Source organism: Typopeltis vanoorti, chromosome 17 (assembly GCF_054136105.1).
Source record: "Typopeltis vanoorti isolate ZY-2024b chromosome 17, IOZ_Tvanoo_1.0, whole genome shotgun sequence".
Taxonomy (NCBI): domain Eukaryota; kingdom Metazoa; phylum Arthropoda; class Arachnida; order Uropygi; family Thelyphonidae; genus Typopeltis; species Typopeltis vanoorti.
The window spans coordinates 84,726,355-84,749,271 of record NC_143565.1 but is presented as its reverse complement, the minus strand read 5'-3'; the positions used below and the strand labels follow the sequence as shown (position 1 = coordinate 84,749,271).

General features: G+C 32.7%; 1 protein-coding gene across 4 annotated transcripts in view; it reads left to right on the top strand.

Moving 5' to 3' along the window:
* Snap25 (Synaptosomal-associated protein 25kDa) overlaps nucleotides 1-22,917 on the top strand; it is a 273,086-nt gene that overhangs the window by 226,579 nt on the left and 23,590 nt on the right. For all 4 annotated transcript variants that reach the window (XM_090407309.1, XM_090407307.1, XM_090407310.1 and 1 more), the window contains 4 exons: nucleotides 6,115-6,156; nucleotides 9,985-10,033; nucleotides 13,630-13,747; nucleotides 19,730-19,858. In XM_090407309.1, coding sequence (XP_090263435.1) covers nucleotides 6,115-6,156; nucleotides 9,985-10,033; nucleotides 13,630-13,747; nucleotides 19,730-19,858 — 338 coding nt within the window. The remainder of the gene's footprint in view (nucleotides 1-6,114; nucleotides 6,157-9,984; nucleotides 10,034-13,629; nucleotides 13,748-19,729; nucleotides 19,859-22,917) is intronic.

The following is a 22,917-nucleotide window of genomic DNA, read 5'->3' as shown; positions in this document are numbered from 1 at the left end:
TTCGTCACTGGTAGCAGATTATCTTCTGTAATGCGGAATGTCATAGCCTTTTGTTTTTTTCTCTACGAAAACAGTTATCCGAAGTAGTTCTTATGTCATTGTTTTTGTGATGACTATAAATTTACCTCCTCCTCCTCCTCATCCTTTTCCTGCCCATTCGTTCAGTAATCCAGCTTGGCAAACTTATCGAGCATTTCAAACGTTAACTGCTGTTTCAGATTTTAGACGCATTCAGAAAATAAAGCCTAGTTGTATGGAATGTTGTTGTTCTTTCTTAGGATGTTTTTAATGGAGAAAAAGAAAAAAGCAGCAAAGTTCCTAGTGATGAATGTATAAGATATATAAAGCATTTCAGTAACATTGTAAAAAAAGTCTAGAAATTATCACATCAGAAAAAATAATTAAACAATTAACTTTGAACGGCAAAATAAGGCCACTTCAAAGTGATCATCTTGGATTATTATTTGGTGTTACTGTTTGCGAAGACACCATGCGCCATCTGTTGCACAAGTTTTGAACGATATTTTCCAAAAATTACGAATATATCAAGTATTATATTAATAATAATAATTCAGAGTACTTCAAAACAAGAGATCATAAGAAAGAACAATAACATCCACAGATAAGGATTTCTAAATTCCCCTAAGATCTGAATCACAAGTTCGATCGCAATTAGGATCAAAGCAACGAAAATTCTGAAACCAATTATTATACCTATTATATTAATTGTTTGGCTGTTTCTCAAAATGAAAAGCCAGAATTTCCGACAGAAAAAATAATTGTTATCCTAGTCTGAGAACAGATAACTCACTGAAAAACTCTTATAGAAGGCAATTCTCGATGGAATAACACGTTTTTTCAATCAAAGAATAAATGTCTCGTCATTCTCATGGGAAGCAGGATATATCTAGAATGACGTCACGTAGCAAAGAAGCCCAAGCAATTTATTAAAGAAAGTCTGAGTGTTTCCAAACTCAACCTTTAACGAGTTTTACCTTGTAATAGTTTTGAAAATCATTACAAATGATTAATAATTGCTAAATTCAAACACAATTCACTTAATGATTTCATTGATGTTTTCCAAATATGGTAATGTGGATATTATCATACGTAAGTATTGAACTTAAAAAGAAATGGGAATAAAGTTGTGTTTCGGTAACTCTTACGGGGGTGGGGTTAAAATTCTGAAAAGAAAAAAAAATGAGATCATTTAGACGGTTGATATGACTGTGACGGATCTTATTCATAGGATCGGTTGAAAATTCATTGAACTTTCGCTAAGTAATTACGGTAATCCATTGCATGTGTTTGCTGGCTTATTGATTTGTTCTGCAAATGTTATTTGAAAATAACATTCATATGAGATAGGTTAAGTTGCCAACAGTCCTTATTTAAAGAATAAAATAAAATAAATAAATAAATAAAACATTTTCATTTATTCACCCTTTGGTGAAAAAGATTTTCCACTATGAAAAAATCTCATTGTGCGAGGCAGATGCAAACTCCCACCCCTGGCAAAATTTTGAGAGCTCCCTCAATAAAATATTTAAGAGAAATGGAAACAATAAACAATACTTAATACTTTTTTATAAAGTCTATACTTATTGCTGACATACTAACATGCACCGTACCTTCTTTGTGACTTGAAATTAATTATATCAAAATCCACTGCAGGTAAATAACTTTTTTATAGCACTTCAAAAACTACCTACTAGTACAGGGGTGTCCAACCTTTTAGCTTCCCTGGGCCACACTGGAAGAAGACGAGTTGTTTTGGGCCACACATAAAATACACTAACGATAGCTGATGAGCAAAAAACGTAGAATGTATAGTTAACATATTTAAGTAATTTAAACTTCATTAATTCATGAATGTTTTATTATAAAAGTAAAAGACAAGACAGCAACATGAAATTAGTGAGATGTTTGACATTGTTTTTGAGACACTAATACTTCGATATTTGGTTCGATGAAAGTAGTTGCAATTCTCAGTGAGTTCTCAAGGTGCTCATCAGATATTTCGGTTCTAGTTTTATTCTTCGTGTGCTTTATCCTTCAAAATAGCTGCTCACAAATGTAGGTGCTTCCAAATAGCGATGACACGAATAAGGCATGATTGTGAAGCGAGGGATATTTTTCTCTGGGAAAATATAGCTTATAGAAATCCAGTAAAGAAACATGATTAAATTTTTCTTTAAGTTGAATGTCAGATTGTAGCTCTATGCATTCCATTTGAAAATTGGCAGGTAATATGTTTATGTCGACTGAAAATGGAGTCGCCATAAATTTTTCCGGAAATCTTGAAACCTGTTCTCAAATTCCTGTATCAAATCGAAAAGCAAGGCTGCATATTTTTCGTTGTTCTCAGGACCGTGTTTAGCCAATGTGTCGAAATGCATAAAATTGTTTGCCTTAATTTGAGATTGCCATAGTTTCAGTTTCATTTTGAACGCTGTTATTGTTTGAAACATTGTGTTGATCAGTTGGTTTTCACCTTGAAGACGCATGTTTAACTCATTTAAATGAGCGGTCAAGTCTACTAAAAATGCCAAATCTGTGAGCCAGTTTTCATCGTCAAGTTCTGGCACACAAATTTTGTTTTTGATTCCATAAACTACTTGATTTCATTTCGCAAATCATAAAATCTTTTCAACATTTTACCTCGACTTAACCATCTTACTTCTGAACAGTAAATGATGTTCCCCCATAGTCAGCATCCATAAATTTAAGGAATTCTGGAATTGGCGATGATTCAATCCCTTGGCCCTTATGAAATTGACAGCCTTGATGACAATCTGCATGACGTTATCCATCTTTAAAGCTTTTGCGCATAAATTTTCTTGGTGTACTATGCAGTGATATTTCATCATACTTAAATTTTGGGAGGCAATTGCATCGTCTTCTTTTAATTTTACAAGTCCATCTCTTTTACCTATCATCGCCGGGGCACCATCAGTAGCTATGCCAGATATGTTCACAATGGACAAAGAAAATCGCTTTAACGTATTTTTCACTGCTTCGAATAAATCTCTTGATTTAGTTGTGTCTTTTAATGGCACTAAAGAAGCCATTTCTTCAGTGATATTATATTCGTCATCAATACCTCTAATAAAAATTGCCAATTGAGCTGTATTAGTAGCATCAGCTTTTGTCTATCGCCAAAGCATAAAATTTAAAATGAGCAGCTCTACTCTCCAAACCTTTTTCGACAGATTTTCCTATTTCATCAATTCGCCTGGCTAGAGTCTGGTGAGACAAGCTGATTTTAGAAAAATCCCCTTTTTCATCAGGGCAAATTATATCTGCCACGCTTTCCATACATTGCTTAATAAACTCACCATCGGCATACCGTTTGGATTTTTTTGCTATCAAGTTTGCAACCACATAACTAGCTTTTACAATAGAATCCGCTTCAGTTGTATTTTTTTAGAAAAACTTTGTTGAGATGATAGACTTTTTTTCAGTTCCGCTATTTTGTCTTTACGACACATTCCTTGATACGCACTAAATTTCGCAGTATATTTTTGCGTGTAAAATGCCTGTTCAAATTGTAGTCTTTGAAAACTGGCACAAATTCCCTACAAATTAAGCAGATTGCCTTAGTATTTGCCTCGACAAAAAAGTAGTCGTCTGTCCACTTTTCGTTGAACAATCTTCCTTCTTCTATAATTTTTCTTTTTATTTTTTTGGTTCGGTTCTCTTTTGAGACGCTGTGGAAGCCATGCTGGAATTTAAAAAAAAAAATAGATTGAAAATTAGAAAGCTAGGTTTAATAATCACCAAATCGCCAAATTTTTACTACTAAAATAATTACTCGCCAAATCGCCACAAACACACGTAACGGCTGCACCTTTCTTCGGTATAAACTCGACTGTTTACAATTGCACATTGAAAGCCGTACCAGCGTACCCATGACACACGTAGAGAGACATCTATTGCGTGGTAAAAGTAGGAAGCAAGAGCGCTAGCCATTTATTATGTCGAGAAGTAACTACTCGCATGGGCTGCAATTTTTAATAAATACAATTATTTGAGAATGATTTTAAATTCAAAAGTTCATTGCTTAAAAATTAATAGCATGTTAAAATTGTATTTGTAGTATTATTAATGGTATTTTTAGTCACAATCTCATAAAGTTTGTAAGTTTACGATTTTTTGTTGGGCCACATGCGGCCCGCGGGTTGGACAAGCCGGCACTAGTACAACATGTTCAATTTTATTACAAAAATGAAGTAAAGAAAGCGCAGTCAGTTAATAATGATTATTATTATTTGACACCTCCAGGGAGTCCAAAGACTCATCGAACGATAGTCCCATTCCAACTACTAACCGCGCTCAAACTTACTTAACTGAGCCATTAGTTGCAAAGGCTTCACCAATCGACCAACCTTTGCCGGTATATAGAGTATATAATACCTTTAATATTTATTAGCAATTCAGTCAGGATAGTTTGTTATAGCGGATAGTTTGCTATCATGAACTTTGTTGAGAACAATATTATGACCATGGAAATTTGGTTAGCAGTTTTCGATAGTTTTCTGTATCGAGTAAGTTCTGCTTTCAAAAGACAATTTGTTCAAAATATTGATCGTGAAATGAGCAGATGAGATATTAGTTATACGGTTATTTACTTTTGTTTATATGTTCAATACTTTCTACGAACCCGCATTCGATGTTAAGCACAGTAAATTTCAAGAAGTTAGCGTTTGTTTTTTGAGCCACCATATTTTCTAATGGCGTATCTCCTGCCCTACTTTCTAAGATTCTTATGGCGCCTAGAAACCTCGTAACTTAAGACTTAGTTATCGTCTGCTTGAGTCTAGTAATACTTTAACGAAATTAGTTTCGACGTAATAGCCAGAATTCATCTTAAACATTGCGGTGTCGAAATTATCCAAAAAAAAAAAAAAAAAATTGTGCCGGAGGAGCGGGGAGATACGAGTAGTGGAAAAACAACGCATCGGTAACTGACATTATCTTGTAGATCAGACAAGGCTGCACACCTGGCTCTGCCCTTGGGAATGATGCTAACGACCCGTTCCTTCCAGTGAACTAGGTGAAACACAGATCAATAATCCTGCGGACTGTGAAAGATGGAGAAACATTGTTGGCGGGAGATGTTACGTGCATTCTGGACATTCCTGCTGACAGCTACGTGACCTAACTGCTAGTGGGTGAACTACGGTCTTAGTCAATGTGCACGTCGTCTAGAATTTTCGGCATTTATCAAAAGTGTTGGAGTTCCATTGTAGATTTCACTTATTGTGGAGGTTATTTCGAAGGTCGATACATGCATTAAATGCATTGGCAAGATTTCAGTTTATCTCACGCAAGTCGGAGCAATATCCAAGTTGTCTTCTATCTAAATCCATTTTCGTATGTCGTAGGTACTCGGCTAAAAGGGAAATGAGATAAACTGCTGTAACACGGCCACTCTAAAGTTGTAATGCAAGAATATAAACAGACTTTCAATTCAATAAATCTCTTTCCTCCCTAGGAATTTATTTAAGGAAGCTAGATTTTTTTACGTTAGTCGATTGAAGATGGAAAGGGGTGGTGCTCTAAGAAATTGGTTCTCATCCTCGGAACTAGAAAACGAACAGAAAACTATTAATGTATATTATCATATGTAATCATTTATGGCTAGATAAACAAACTATTTGTTTCTACAATTAGTAACATTATCAAGAAAATTTCAATGATTTCAGGAATGTATTCCTGATAATGTCCTAGTTAGAATAATACTCATAACAGTACGATATTTCCTAACATCTTCTACTCAGACTTATTGCAAATATACGAGTTATTATAAAAAATAAATTGCTATAAATTATATCGTTTACTTCCTACTATGTAAGCACATGAAGGTCAATAAATGTTTGATCATTCAATCAATCAACAAATGATTAACTTTGTTCTTCTCTATATACAATAATTTTTTATCCATGTCCAAAAATATTTGCATGTTATATTGGAAATAGTAATCACTTATTTAAATTTTATATGAACTCTATTTTGAAGAAAAATATCCAAAATTCCTGTATTGCTTTGAGCCAGCAATGTTAATAATGTATACACTAATTAATTATTTTCTTGTTTTTCATTTCTTTACAGTCCTTGGAAAGTACACGGCGTATGCTGGCATTATGCGAAGAGGTCAGTATTTATATTCTTCCAGTAGTCTTACTTTACTTTTTACTCGGTAATGAGTAAAAATGTCTCATAAACAATATAGCTTTTCACTGATATTAATTCCAACAAAGCAGATATCATCTGCCGTAACTTTTCTATCACAGTTCGTTATTGTAATCCTTTCTTAATTAGACTAAATATTAATTCTAAAATCTGAAGTTAGAAAAACTATTTTGATACTTATTTTAACTGTAGCAATTCCCTTCTTAATTCTTAAAGATTGGTATGTGTTACGAAAACATTTGTACATTTAGTAAGATTCAACTAACAATAAATAAACAGATTCGAAATTCAACAACAACAATGTCGGATTTTATTTATTTGTTTATTTTATATAAAGTTCTCTTAATATATTTTATTACTATCCATTCGAATGGTGAAGTTTAAGTCTATTTAGGTATAGATCATTTTCATGAAAGCAATGTAATGAATTAGAAAAAAAATTCTCCACATCACTTTCCTGATGTGGAGAATCTATTGTATCTAGAAATTTCTTCCCTGAATCCTGACAGTGAAACTCGAAAAAAAAAATATTCTCCAATACCTTGGAGATGTAATTCATCAAAAATGGATCTTCTTGTATTTGGTTTGATGTTACGACAATTCGCCATGAAACGCTGCTTTGCGTGTCCAAGATTCTTGGCTAAGCACACCACCACCTTTTGAAATTTTATTTTCCAGAAAATTCCTAATGGCAAAATGACTTCACCTAGAAACTCGAATTTTGTGTGTTTTCCCCCAGCTGTATATAATACTCAATTAACAGGCATGTCCGTACTGGCCTTATGGTCTTACTTGATTTGGCCGTAATTCCATTAAGTACAACCAGAAGGATTGAACTCTGAAGAACACTTGGTTTGAATTAGGACAGTTACAGAAATTTATATTATTATTATTATTATGCTGGTGTCTCCAGAGATTCATAAGACTCATCGTGGGAGGTCTAATACTTATCACAACACACACAATACTTTTCATACCTCTCCTTAAACTCTTTCACTGACGAAGCACTCAGAATCACATCTGTCAACCCATTTTCCCCATTCATCACCCTCCAAGCAGAAAACTGCTCCTAAAACCCTATAACTACAGTCTTACACATTTTCCATTGGTGAACCCTCATTCATTCCCTTTTTGCCTTGTACTGAAAAAAAGTCTTCAGTATCCAATAAATTTAATAACTTATATGCTTCCATCTTGTCTCCTGTTTTTCGCCTATCAGCTAGTTTTTGAAGCCCACAGACCCTCAAATCTATTCTCATAGGAAGCATTCCATAGAACCTTCCACAATCTTTGTCTGGATCCTCTCCACCTTTCTTCATCCCCACGGAATCCAAAATTCCAGAATTGTGTACTGTATTCCAGATGTAGCCTTATTAAAGTCATATAAAGGCGAACAATAACGTCCCTATTCCTTCTTGTTAATATATTCTTCGGCAACCAAGTAATCTGATGTGCTGTTTTGGCTACCTTTGCAATATTCGCTCTAAACTGCAACTACTCTTCCCCGAGTGAATCCCTTACATTTGACCACATTAAACTGGCAGTCGTTTGCCTTTGCTCATACTGCTAGTCTATTTACGAGTAAGTCATCCCGCAGGATCTCTACAGTACCTTAATTTACTGTCACTCTTCCCAGTTTTGCATCGTCAGCAATCAACTGAATAGTTTTCCCATCATATCATTTGCTATATCATTGATGTACAAATTAAACAACAGAGGACAAGTACTTAGCCCTGTGGTACACTGTACATGGTACCTGTGGTACGTGGTATAGGCAAGTAACTGGTACAGTACCAGTCACTTGCCTTCTCCTAGACTTAACTCCTCCATAAATCCCCTCTTTGATATTTATCAATCAGCAACCCTCTAATCCAATGATGCTTGCTAAGTCCACAAACAGGAAAATTTTCCTGTTTGTGGGTGAAAAACATTGAGTTTAAAAAAAAAATGCATTATATTATAACCCATTAGCTGAAAAAGCTTATAAAGGTTCTTTTCATCCTATACCGAATTCGAGTTCAGTTCTTTCCAACTCAAGGGTAAATATCACGATGTCTTCAAGAATACTCTAAGGAGCCGCTACCTATGGAGTTTTTTAAAAGTTAACTTTCATTTGCTTCAATTTTCTTACAAAAAATACTCATTTTGATATTTCTAATCAACCTTTGTATATAATACCGTAACGCACACATAGACTCAGTTCATTAAGCCTACATAATTTTAATTTTTTTAATTGTGAAGATGTAGTTAATTTTAATGCAATATAAACTGTGTGTTCCTTTTGAGAATAAACTCTGTTCGGTTTATAAAAATTTTAATCATTCTGTAAAACATGAAGATCTTATGTCTTAAATTTTTATTCTGATTTTTAATTTGTACCTTCTAAATATGTATTTTTTCATCTTGTTTCTTTTTCTTTAGTGAACTATAATTTAAACGGTGAAAAGAGATAATATTTTCAAAATCAATGCAATAAAAATAAAAAAAAAATTAGAATCTGAATTTATCACGCCAGACCGCATTTCATAACACACACGCGCACACACAAAGTAAAATTAATACTCTCGAAAAACCAAGTTTGCCTCTGATGTCCCAGAGGAACACTTATGCAAAGTATGAGATCAATCGATATGGATGAATGATCTGCAATCGTGATGATAAAAATTTTTAAAAAATGTCACTTTTCGCATGAGCTTTGCTTGTTCGCAAAAACATTTTGTTTAAGAAGCTATTACAATATTTGATTTTTTTTTATAAAAAAAATCATATATTTTCACTGTTTATTATGAATGGATACTTCATCTTGAGCTTCTAAAGTAATATTTACCTAAGGGGATCTCGAATTAATTTATAAACTTCATTATTATGTATATAATACAAAACAAACAGCGAGTAGCGTTATTTACAATTTTAATGCTATGAGTTCGTAGATCGTATTAGATTGAGCTTAGACTCATTTCTCCAAGTTATGAAAAAAATAACATAAAATAAAATAAACTGTCATCCTATTGATTTTTCAATTAAAATATTCCTCAATTAAGGCAGTTAATAAGATTACCGCTTCTGTACTTTAAAGCCATTTATTGCATTTTAGGAAGATAAAAATTCCAAAATGTTTAAGAAATCTTTCATTTCCATATGGCGAAGATCATTGAGATAAAAATCCAATTAAATTGGCTTTAACTGCTAGTAAGGAATCTCATTATCAAAGAGCGATATAAATCTTTATCGGGAGGTGGGCATCATGTAATGACTTGCAGATCTTAAGAACTAAATCTAGTTAATAAAATATTGTTTTTCGAGAATGTTACCTTAACTTATGAGGATTAAATTGTCGCCTGGAATTAACTGAAAGTCAACTGTAAGTGCTGTTTCTATAATCCAATTTCTGTTATGCTTATTTCCAGTTTCGAAGCGATCAACTCAGTTGATTATAGATATTGAAAATGGTCCAAAATATCGGATTCTTCTTAAATTTCTGCGCTTGAGAAAGAAAGGAAAAAAACAATCAATGAGCATATTTAAAGGGTAAATATCACAAAATAAGACATTTTCCACTACACATATTGAAAGCGTGATCGATAATAAATAAAATATAACCAAAATACTATTTTTATGTACTATTTCTGGAACACTAATGGTCGTGGGTAATTATACTTCATGTGCTTATTGCATTTGCTAATCTGATTCATATTGAAATCCTATTTAAAGGTTAAGATTATGAGTAATGTGTATTTAATATTTTTTTCATTTTCCCTTTCTTTGTTATTTTAATGTATGCTATCGTAGAGCAAAGAAGCTGGAATTCGTACTCTTGTTGCCCTCGACGACCAGGGAGGTAAGCATGCTTGTGTTCACTTTTATAATAAATGTATACATTGTTTTTTTTTTTTTATATATATTTTTCTATATTAATCATCTTATTGAATCCCTCATTTTATTTATTAACTCTTTGAACCTCCCCTTTTATAATCGCATTTGAAAAATAAAAATAAAAATTTTTAGCTTAAACTTTAACTCGTTTTTCTCTCTAGTTTGATCAAGAAACAAAGACTACCTCCCCTCCCCTCCCAAATAAAGTCCAAATCGTTATTCTGTCAAGCACCCCTGTCTGTGTCATTAAATATTACGAGTTACATTGGATCTCTAATCTATTTGCGAAAACAAAAATGTGCGCCTAACTCCATTTCATTCTGTTTAGCTTAGTTTGTGGTTTATAGGTTTAGTCTGTGGAAGCACAATGGCGTTTGATTGCCAATGTCTTGATATGATGCCAACGAGAATAGCGTCTACTATTCCCCAATTATATGCTGTGGCGATCAATTGTTATGTGATTTGAAATTGGCCGGCCATTAGGGTCTTCTCCACTCACACTCTGTTTGATTGATTTCTGTTTGCATTTATTTTGTCTCTTATGACCGAAGCTGTGTAGTCATTTACTCTCTATTGCTTTTACAATATGATTATCATATATTAACATTTGATGCCAAAACTGCTGCTAGCATAGGCAATCAGGGCCAATATTGGGGTGATGTATTCATATATATTTAGTATCATATATAATATTTCTATTTATGAATTAAAATGCGTAATTTAGTTATGTGTGTAATATATTTTTTACACATTCCATTTGTGGACCAACTGCCGAATCCTAAAAGCGGCACCCAGCACCGTTGAAGATCTTAGCCCTTGGAGAGTTTGCCACAGCTTACAGCTTTTTTTTTTATTCATTTATATATTTTGATCCAATGTCCACTAACTGATAAGTGAAAGAGCAGTCGAGAATTTAGTTCACAGTCAGTTAAGGACTTACTTCACTCCATAATTCAAGAGGTAGTTCTCAGCAATCTGAAGCCATTCAACAATTTGAATCGATGAATTTCTCAACAATTTGAATCTCTTCAACGATTGCATTCCTATTCGATGTAGCAACCTAAATGAACAATAACACAGTCTGGTAAGAAATGCTGGTTAGAAACGCAAATACCAAGAAAGGTTTGCCTCGATAGTTATAAAGGATAGTTGCAAAGAATTCATTACAGAAGAGGTCACAGGAAAAGAGTCCTGACTTCAAGAAGGGAACTGCACCATTCGACGACCGCAATGCCGTTCTCCGTATACCTGCTACTTTCTATGATACGCAACGAATTCGCAATAATCGGATTAAATAATTGTCAATAATAAAAACGTATTACTCATCGTCATTAAAAAAATATAAATAACTTTCTTCACAGTCTTCAGTTTGATGAAATTTATAATAAATCCAATATTTATAATAACAAATTAAATGCGTCCATATTAAACCTTCAATATTGATGTATTTTATATCTTACTTAATCTATCTTATGTATTATTGTTTAAGAGTACTTAACTCATTTACGTGATGTTTTAATCCCTCTCCTTACCTAATTTAAAATTATATTTCCCTCAAATACGAAAACACTTAATATGGATTCGAAATTATGCCCCCTAATAATCTCATTTCTACTGAATGACTGATAGAGTTCTTAAACACACACATGTACCAAAGTAATAGCTATTTTCATGAGCTTTGGGGACGAAATTTTGTGTCTTAAGTCATAATATGATGGGATAAAACTTTCCAGCTAGAATAAAATTAAATCTCATTATCGATCTTCACTTGCGTCGTATGCATTGAGCCGCATTGTTCCGAAGGGAGCAATTTCTTTACTTCCAGTGTAATGAGCATCACATTCATCGGATGAATGCATTTTTACTATAACGAAAAGAGGTACGTAGGCCAGCAGAATGTGGTTAATACCTCATTCACATTTAAACGAGTGCTTGATGTAAAGAAGACGCTTTGATTATGGGTAAAGCTCTTTAGAATTTTGCTTTAGGTGTATTAAGTTAATATGGGTCGTGAAGGAAGAAAAACCTAAACCCTTGTACAGATCGCAAATTTTTCGTATTTTCAAAAGAGAGAAAGAGAGTTTTTTTTCTTCTAATAATCGGATGATGCTGTTCAAAAGAAAAAAGAAACGAAATTAAACTGAGTTGTGATTACGGCAAAGTGTAATATAAGTATATAGTTAAATATCAACAGTGATCATCGCTCTCCCTTTTTTTAACCTCTGAAAGAAAACGATATGAATGTATTTTAACATTCAAAAATTCATAATTAGAAACACGACTAGAAATTACTGATTTCTTTCTGATCTACTGATAAAAGAGTTTTTTCCCATTCTAAACAACAATGGAAACCAATAAATGAGTGAAGGATTTTCTTTTTTTGAAATTTTAAGGGAATATATTAAAATTGAAATATAAAAATAAAAACTGTAAAATTACCGAACAATAACTGAAATTAATTTCTAATTTAAGATTAAAACTTACAGTGTAATTTATTATAACGCTGAACATCGAAAGTTCTGGAATAATAATGGGAAGTTGGAAGATTTTACAGGATCTCAGTGATTTAACGTTAATCTAAAACCGTTCTTGATATTTAGGTATAATTATTATATCTAAATATCAAGCAAAATTCCCCAAGGAATAACACTTACATATACACTTCCTAGGAATAAGTCTACGGACACCACAGAGTGAGGAACAAACAGCCTTAGTGCCCAACTTAATAAGATGTACGACCTCCTTTCACTGCGATAACTGAAGGAATCCTATGGGGAGCATACTTTCCACAAATCGATAGCAATCAATGGGAATTTTGGACATTTCCTCCTGTAGGCATGTAATGAGGTGCTGGACTGTTGTGGGACGGACGTCCCTTGACCTCATCCGACGCTTCAGTTCATCCTACAGATGTTCAATAGGGTTGAAATCAGGGCTTTGTGGAGGCCGGTCAAGTGTGCTGATGTTAATATCCACAAACCACGCAGTTACAGCAGCAGCCTTAAGATACACAGTGCATTGTCTTGCTGAAATAGACAGTTCCGTAGAAACATCACAGAGTAGAAAGCATTGCAATGTCCAAAATATTCAGATATTCTCGGAGTTCAAAGTTCATGGTACCACAGAGGTCCGAGGCCAAAGCATATTGTTATATTGTTAAGTATACAACAACTGGGCAATGTTGAAGAAATATATATACTAATTGCACATAAATTTTAGATCTTTTGGAGTATTTTGCATACAAAGTTGACGTGTTGGGACCATTTAATAAATTTTGAAAAAATTTGCTTAATCATTGATAATTTCCATGATAAAAATTCTAATATCTATTTTTAGAGAAATGAATCATGATTAATATTATATTTATGTATTAGATTATAATTATTGTATTAGATTAGATTTATTAGATGTATTAGATTATAATTGTTGTTGTTATTCTATAAATACTGTTGCATTAAACTAACACAGAAATCTATAATAACCCACAGTTTCCTCTCAACAATCTGAAAATTTTTAAATTAATATAACACAAATAACTATTATGTGTAATTCACCTGCTAGAACAACTGGACAGGATCGAAGAGGATATGGACAAGATCAATGCCGACATGAAGGAAGCTGAAAAGAATCTTGAGGGAATGGAAAAATGCTGTGGCATCTGCGTTTGCCCTTGTAACAAGTAAGTAGTAGAAGTTGAATTTCGGTATTAGTTAAAAAAGATACCAGTATTGGCTGTGTGACGATTTTTCAATACCAGATCGCCACTATCTTTCTTATTTTTAGATGGGGGGGGGGGGATGTTAAATTTTTTCTCTAGAGTATTCTAACAAAATATCCTTAGCCCATACTAGTATCCTGGACATCATAAATAATATGGTAATATATTAATACTTGCTTTTTATTTCCGCAATGTATATGGTTCACTAATTACCTTCGTTCGGTAATAGTACTCCACTATTAACAGTTTTTTGGATTTTATTTTCACCGTAGGCCAAGTATAAAGTCAGTAATCCCTTATAGCAGCTACCATTACAAGTTAAACTCGTATGGCTGCAATCGAAATATTTATTTTAAACAGAGATAGCCGAGCAACTTTCCTCGGCTTCATTTGAATAATTTAACTAAACACTCTAGGCTTAGTGAAGGAAATGTGGATTATTTAAAATAAGGTTTTGGCTAAAAGTTTGCCAGTTATTAAAAGTACAGGCAAATAATGTCTTTTATAACTGATTTATTTCTCATTTATAAAATTAACAAATTTCGTAGCTAGGTGGCGTGAATGTTATTGTTTTATTTATCAGTGAATTATTTGCAGTTTTTTGTTTTGAATCTCCGCTTTCTTTACTTAATTTCTCAAACTAAAAACTAAAAAAAAAAAAATAAACATTAATCGGAATTGTTATAATTCTTGACCACTGAGATTAATGAATAACTAACTCTTATTTAGAAGTATTGGTCAAGTGTTAATAAACTATTTAATAACCAACTAGTTTCGTCGGCATCTTCAGGGTACAAATAAGGTAGGCAAAGTAAATTACAAGCTAGATGTTAACTGACAATTCTAATTCAATAACAAAATAGTACTGAGCGTCAAACAATACGCGTGCCGGGGATACATGATTTACTTGTTGAGAAACATTTTGTAGTTGGCACTGAAGTTCATTTCATGTGTGTTTAGTGATCTGATTAAGGTCTTCCATATATCAGGTAGGATTAAACCTTGGTTCCTGTTGAGGTTTTTTGTCGAACGAGCGACTGTAACTGCTTCTTTGAAGATTCTGGCACGGTAGTTTTCTTCTATATAAGGCATATGACTTTTATTCCATTCAATAATGTGGTTGGTTGTAGAGAAGTGGGAAGAAAGGCCAGATATATCTTGTCTGTTGTTTCTTACGTAACCGATGTGTTCCCTTTGTCTCAATTCGAAGTTTCTAGACGTCTGACCAATGTAACTAAGACCACAGGAACAATGGATGTTGTAAACTCCTGCATACTTGTAGAAAGGATTGAAGTCTTTCGGTGATCTTAGAAATTTCTGAATAGTTTTAAGCCAGTTGAAACAAAATAATGAATTAGAATTAGGAACATTGTTGTACATCGCCTTCTCACATGGCTGGGAATATACCTTAGCAGAATATAATAGAGTCGTGTCCAACCACTATAAATAAATAAATATATGTACAAGCTGTGAAACTGCAAATAGCATTCTAATAACAATGTAAGATTCACAATATCGGGTATCGTTTATTGCTTGTGAAAATAGAATACAGTCCAGTTTTATTTAAGAATAATGTGTAAGATATTAATATTTTTTATGATTGTTCAAAAAAAGTTGTTCTCTGCTACCTTATTTATATTTTAAAGATTTAAAGATGTAATCTTCGGTAGTTAATACTAAATTTTCATTTAACTATTAACATCGCATTTAAAAACATTCTAGATCGAAACAGATTCTCTATATCGTATTAGCATGTAAAGAAAATATTTCTGCTGGTTACATTTTATTGTCAAGATGAATATCTCATGATAACGTTTGTCTGCAGCATGACTACGAATACGACAGTGTTTGCAGGACGTGACAGTATTTTAACAAACATTTATAACAAATAATAAACTGATAATGTACAATATACTTTAAAGTTTGCATTTATCTGATGACTGACTGTGTTTAACATTTTATTAAGATAAGGTTATTAAAGAATCGATATCTTCAACGTGTACGATTAGTCCCAATTAAAAGTAGGTCGAATCGATATGTGAATCTCTAAATGTAAGGAAAAAAACACAACTACCACAACTACTAAATAAATCAAAAGAATCACATTTATTATCCTGTTCATTAGTAATAATACACGGGAACCATCATAAAGCCATGAACGCAAGTTACGTTATTTAAATAGAAAGAAAGCCATTTTGTTGTGGAGTGCTATAACTTTGGTTATGTTTCCGTAATCCTGCTTTACACACACACAAAGAAAACTGAACTATATATATATATATATATATATATATATATATATATATATATATATATATATATATATATATATATATATATATATATATATATATATATATATATATATATATATATATATACTAGGGGGGTCCGCCCTCCTGACGCCTACGGCTCCCCTCCTCGAGTTCCGGACTGGTAGGCCGGTTCTCCTTGAATTCTGATGACTCGAATTTTGAAGACTCGACACTCACGGTAGCCCCTGAGTTTCAAAACGTTTCAAATAACTTGACAAAAAACATGACTCAAAAACATTACAAAAAAAGCTTATCATTTTATAGGGTAGATATATCGTCTCAATGGATAACCCTAAGTCAGGGTCCAGAGTATATGTTACCAAAAGTAAAGAACTCCCTCCCAGATCCCCCAAAAGAAGCCCAGAGTGCAAATAACTTTCAAACAGAGGATATGAAAATGATGTAGATGACAATTTTGAAAGATAAATATAGAGGGAGGCTGGGTCTATACATAATCGTCCTTTTCTAAAATGGATTTAGAAAAGGACGATCATGTATAGACCCAGCCTTCTGCCTAAAATTAATAATAGAGAAAAGAAGAGAATATAATTTAGAAACACATATTGCATTTATTGACTTTGAAAAAGCATTTGACAAAGTTAAAAGAAACATATTATTTAACATATTAAAAGAAAGACAAATACCAAATAATATCCTAAAAGCTGTCACAAGTATATATATGAAAATAATCAAATACAAATAAGATTAAATCACGAGCTATCATATACAAGAGAGATAAACCAAGGGGTCCGACAGGGATGTCCCCTCTCAGCAACTCTTTTTAATATCTACCTAAATGAAATAATAATAAAATGGAGTAAAAATTTACATCAAGGAATTAAACTTTCACCTACAGTTAACTTAAACACTCCCTTTCTTTGCAGACGACCAAATAATAATTACAAATTCTGAAGATAACTTACAGAAAGCTATTTTAAATCTAAATTAGATATCCAAAGATTATGGTATGATAATATCAACGGAAAAATCAAAAACTATGGCCTTTAAAGGACAAGATCCAGCAAGAACTAAAATAGTATTAGATAACAAGATCTTAGAACAGGTGAATTCATTTAACTACCTAGGATGTATGATCACTTATGAAAATGAAAAAGATATAAACATAAAAATTGCAAAATATTTAAAAATAACAGGAGTAATTAATTCTATATTTAAACCAAACCTAGTTCAAAAACAAACCAGGCTAAAAGTATACAATACATTAGCCCTACCGGTCTTAATGTATGGAAGCGAAATCTGGACAATAAAACAAAAAGACAAACAAAGATTAACAACAGCAGAAATGAAGTTTATGAGAAAAACTGCAAAGTATACCCTATTTGATCACAAAAGAAACGAAGATATTATGAAAGAATTAAACCAAGAACCAGTAAATGAAAAATTTAAAAATATAAACATAAATGGATGGAACACGTTCAAAGAATGAAAACAGAAAGATTACCAAAACAAGCCTTAAAGTACAAGCCATTAGGAAAAAGAAAACCAGGACGTCCTCTTAAACGATTCAACGATGACTTCTAAGGCCGGATCAGGCCATACTAGGCCTAAATCCTTGATACGTATGATGATGATGATGAAATATAGAGGGAAGACGTCAGTATCCACCACTATGTTCACTCTAAATTAAAATGGCATGCAGAGTAGAATTGATAACTCGAAACAAAGACGATGAATTTGTTTACCATCTGTTTGATTCTAGAGAGGGAAGGATATAAATCTAAATGTGAAGAAGGCTACGAACAGAACTACATTGTCCCAACCGTAAAGCATGATGATGGAAGCGAGTGCAATGATGGGGGTGGAGTTGTGGTTTGGAATTAGTTTAATGATTTTTATGGATATCAGCCTGAACACAGAAGTATATCTCCACTTTCTGAATAACTTTGCGGTTACTGCGGTTATGGAATTCTAATCCTGGTTAAAGGCTGTACCTGGTTCAACAAGGATGATGCCCAAATTTGAAGTTATAATGTGCTTCTAAGTGGCTAACTCGGATTCTCAATCTACACTCGATTGTGGAATGAAATATAACGATGTGTGAGGTCATCACTGACAAAACTCACTAAACTCCTTCGTGAAAACAGACAGTCAATTTCCCCTGAGACTTATCAGTAAATGTTGAACATTTACCTAAATTAAATGCTGTGATACAGTATCATTAAAAAGAGCCTAAGCCTAAAAAAAGTTAGTTTTCATCTTTGTATGCATTTTTCAGGTATTATTCCAGTAATCGCAGTACTTTGTTATAATATTCTAATTAATACAAAAAGTCAGGGATTGATTATTATTAATAAATAATAATTAATAATATATATTTCGCGTCAGTTTTTCTATATATGTGCTGTTTTTCCTAATCACGGTATGTGGTTTAGTAGCAATTTAATCCGATAATCTGAATTGTTGCTGTATTGCCTAATTTCTACTGAATTTATATACACAACACTAGACGCAAAGGAATACGGTCATCATATTCTGTTATAGTACTAGTTAATACATAAGCTAAATTTGGTTTAGGAAAACAATATCTTTGTTATTACTGTTTTACTGTGTTTTATTCATTTCCTAATTTTCTCTTCTATTGTTTATAAATAGGACAAAGGACAATTTTTATTTTAACATCGTTAATCAGGAACAAACAACAAACAATAATCGGATAATTTAAAAGTAGATAAAACACGCCATCTGTAATGAAAGTGAATTGATGTTTATGACAAAAAAGTATCAAAAAAAAAAAAAACAGTTATAAAATTGGTTTAAAGGCGACTCTGTTTTACATACTATCTCAGAAGCCGTTTGGCTGGCAGACGAAAAGCGCGTACTTGAATGTCTTGAAAAATGGTTTAGTTGTCAGTTCCGGTCAAAAGGTGGCAGTACGGAGTTTTATTTCTACAAAACATCGTCTGCATGCGATAGGATCACCATTAATAGCTCACTCCCGCTTCGTAATCACTTGTTCAATATATATACGCCTCTGTCATTTACGACGATGGACATCTACAGCATGCGAAGATAAAAATGTAAACATAGATAACATAGATAATCGTGTTTATTTAAAACTTTTGATCATAAATATGTATTTTATAGTATTGAATAAACATTTCAGATGTACCTAAAGTGCGATTGATATTAGTGAGGAATGATCTTTATTTATACTTTATTTTGCTATTCTGAATTCTGGAAAATATCTCTCTTTTGCAAGCCAATTAAAATTATCTTGACACTTAGTAGTAAAGCAAGAAATGATTTCATTTTTATCGTATTTTGTTTTACTTAACAGTATAATTAAATGAGTTCCATAAAAGCTTGAACGAAGAAATAATACGACAAAATAGAGGTTTTTAATATACTTCTATAATGATTAAAATAAAAATTTGTCATTTTCTAAGGCCACCATAAAAGATTTATTAATGCTACATATATATCATTATAAGTATTTATATTGATATTTACATTTTTTATCAGAAAATATATATCCAAATTCGCTGGATATAAATCGCTTCTTATGATGTACTCTCTTCTACCTACCACTCTTTCAGAGTATATACTTTCTAAAGTAATCCATCAGTGAATGAAATCGACTAAGTATATATTATTAATCTTCTAACAGGTCATCGGACTTCAAAGAAGATGCCAGCACATGGAAGGCTAGCGAAGATGGAAAAATTGTTAACAATCAACCTGCTAGAGTGATGGACGATAGAAATGGAGCTGGACCAATGGGAGGATACATTGCTAAGTGAGTAATCAGAATTATGCAGCTGTCATGGATTCAGTTAGAAGAAAATAAAAAAGTATTATATATAATGATATATGTACTAATTTTACAATGAATTTATAAAAAAGAAGAAAAATGATTTCCCATGATGTAAAATATAAAAACCTACTTAAGAAATTACTGAATATATTTGACATATATTTTATATTTTATTCTATTTATTTTAATTATAATAACTTATTTTAATGTTCTACATAAATCTATATATTAGTTTAATGGTCTTGATATCACAAATTGTTAGAACTTCCATATTAGGATATCCTCATCATTAAAGCAATGTCCGATGACTTGTAGCAGAGCAAGCTAAGTTAACGAAAGGTTTAATTTGAGTGTTTAGTTAGTATAGTATTTGTATTTTGCTGTTTTACTTTGGTATTTGTGCTAGATTGCGACTAAAGTCATACCCAGTTTTATTTCTTTTCCCCCCATCTATTAATATGAGGAGAATTTCCTCACAAACATGCAAAATCCAATTTCTTATAATATTTTTACACCCTTCTTTACCGATATCTCATATGAAAATGCAGTATAGACAAAACTTAATTTAAACACGAGTTTCAACTTCGATTTTTAAAGCTTTTTTCATCCTAATGAACTTTTTTAGCATTCAGAGTATCATATCTTCCCATGAAAGTTTTCTATAGCACTTAAATTTCTTTACAAGAGATCGCTTTCATTAATATATTTCAATTTTCAGTTTCATTCTATATATATATATATATATATATATATATATATATATATATATATATATATATATATATATACGAGTTTCCGGGAAAAACCCGGAAACTCGGGTTTTTTCGTCCTGTAAACTCAAGAAAATCGACCGCAGAACCCACATTATTTCAGACATTAAATATATTGTGTTAGGGTTAGGGACCACGAGATGGCAGCAGATTTGAGCCGTCTCTCTTCACTGTGTACCGCTTAATTAGTGATAGCCTTGGGCCATCTATCTCTGATTGGTACCAGTGGAGATTGAACTGCCCACTCAGTCTCCAAAAGTTAGATAGGGCTAAATGGCCTCGCCTACTCCCGTATACGGGAATAAAAAGGCGTTAGCTAATTTATATATATATATATAACTTGATCGTAACTTCTTTATAACCACAGAACACAATTGTACAAAAAAAAAAAAAAAAAAGGATTACTCAACCGTAACAATCAACAAATCACTCGGTCTTTGCTAAAATATCTGAGTGAGAATTCCAACAAAAAAATTAGGTCCCAAGACAGCTTGCATTCAGTGGCTCCTGTACAGAGACATCTGAATTAACAATTAACTTTCCTTGCTTTTGAGGGAACACCATCTGATTTGTTACTTTTTCCAGAAGTTCCACATGGGGATGATCAGCTCTTTGGCTACCTCAGCAGCCACTATGGTTTTTGTTCGTAACTCCTCATTAGCCTAAAATCCTCATTAGGTTAAATTTCGATCTTGATAGGAGTTTGAAGATCCTTTCAAGATCTTGGATCTTGGAGATCAGTTCAGTAGTAACCTCTTAAATTAAAAATTTCTTTTCTTTGTTTTTGAATGAGTAACGCCGACCTGGTGTGCAAATTTGGAAACTTAAAATATGTATCCATTAACACACACACACACACACACACACACACACACACACACACACACACACACACACACACACACACACACACACACACACACACACACACACACACACACACACACACACACACACACACACACACACACACACACACACACACACACACACACACACACACACACACACACACACACACACACACACACACACACACACACACACACACACACACACACACACACACACACACACACACACACGTTATATACTTTTCTCCCCACTAGTTAAACTTAAGAGTAAAATTTTTAAGTTTAAGAAACTGTACTTTACAGATATAATTTTCTTTGCTGTCTATTTTATATTTGCAATTATCCTGAAGAATATAACAAGATGGTAAAATTATCTCTTTGTTGATCTTGCAAATTGAAGTAACGGCTGTTTTTGTAGAGAAAATTAGTTTTATAATTACTTTTTACCTCGCCCTTGTTCCCAGTGGTCTAACGATCGCTCTTGAGAGTTTCACCTTTTAATCTGCAAGTAACTTTTTACAGTGTGAGAGTAATACGTTATCAAGAAACCGATTGCATAAGCCTAGATTATGTAACTTTTTAGATACTTGGTAAGAAGAGCAATTAGTATACGTAGTTGATCCTTTATGTCCTAATGAATCCTGCATACCTACTGCCCCCCTCAAATATGCACTGAATGTATTCTAAACTATATTTGGATAAATAATCATTATCATTTATTATTAAGTTAAATATAGCTAGGATTGCATTGCAATTAGCGAATAAGAGCTAAATACAAATCATGAAAATCTTACGCACAGCTGATCAACTCTGTTTCAGCTATTTGGAGTTCCGAGAATGCAACTTAAAACTGTGCTTTGGAAATATCGTTTCATCTTTGAAACAGTATAAAAGTGGATTTACTGTTTTTTTCTCAATCAAAATGTCGTTCTTGCGTGAATCAAAGTACCTGAAGGTCCTTAGGATGCATAAATATGCATCCTAATGTAAGAAAGAAACAAAATTAAGCATCTACCTTCACAAAATCCTTAGAAGCAAATGCTCTTGATCTTCTCATATATACTGATTATTCAAACAAAAAAAAGTACAGAGTTATAATCGATTATGTACTAAAGACGTGTCCAGGAACTTTGAAAATGTATTAAGGTCATTATACAATACGACAATACTTTTCTGGTAAAATTCTTCCTTCCTTGATTAATTGCTATTTCAATAAAACAGTATTTATTTAAGTAAATGTCTTGGTACACCCTTTTTGAGAAAAAAATACGAAAATATTCAGCTTGTGTAATTATCTTTCCAATTCATCGACTTCATTCAAGTTTATCTTACATGAAATCATAACAAAACAAACTCCTTTAACATCAAAACCAAATGCGTGTTCTCATAACGGTGATATTCGTTCTGAACGTTAATC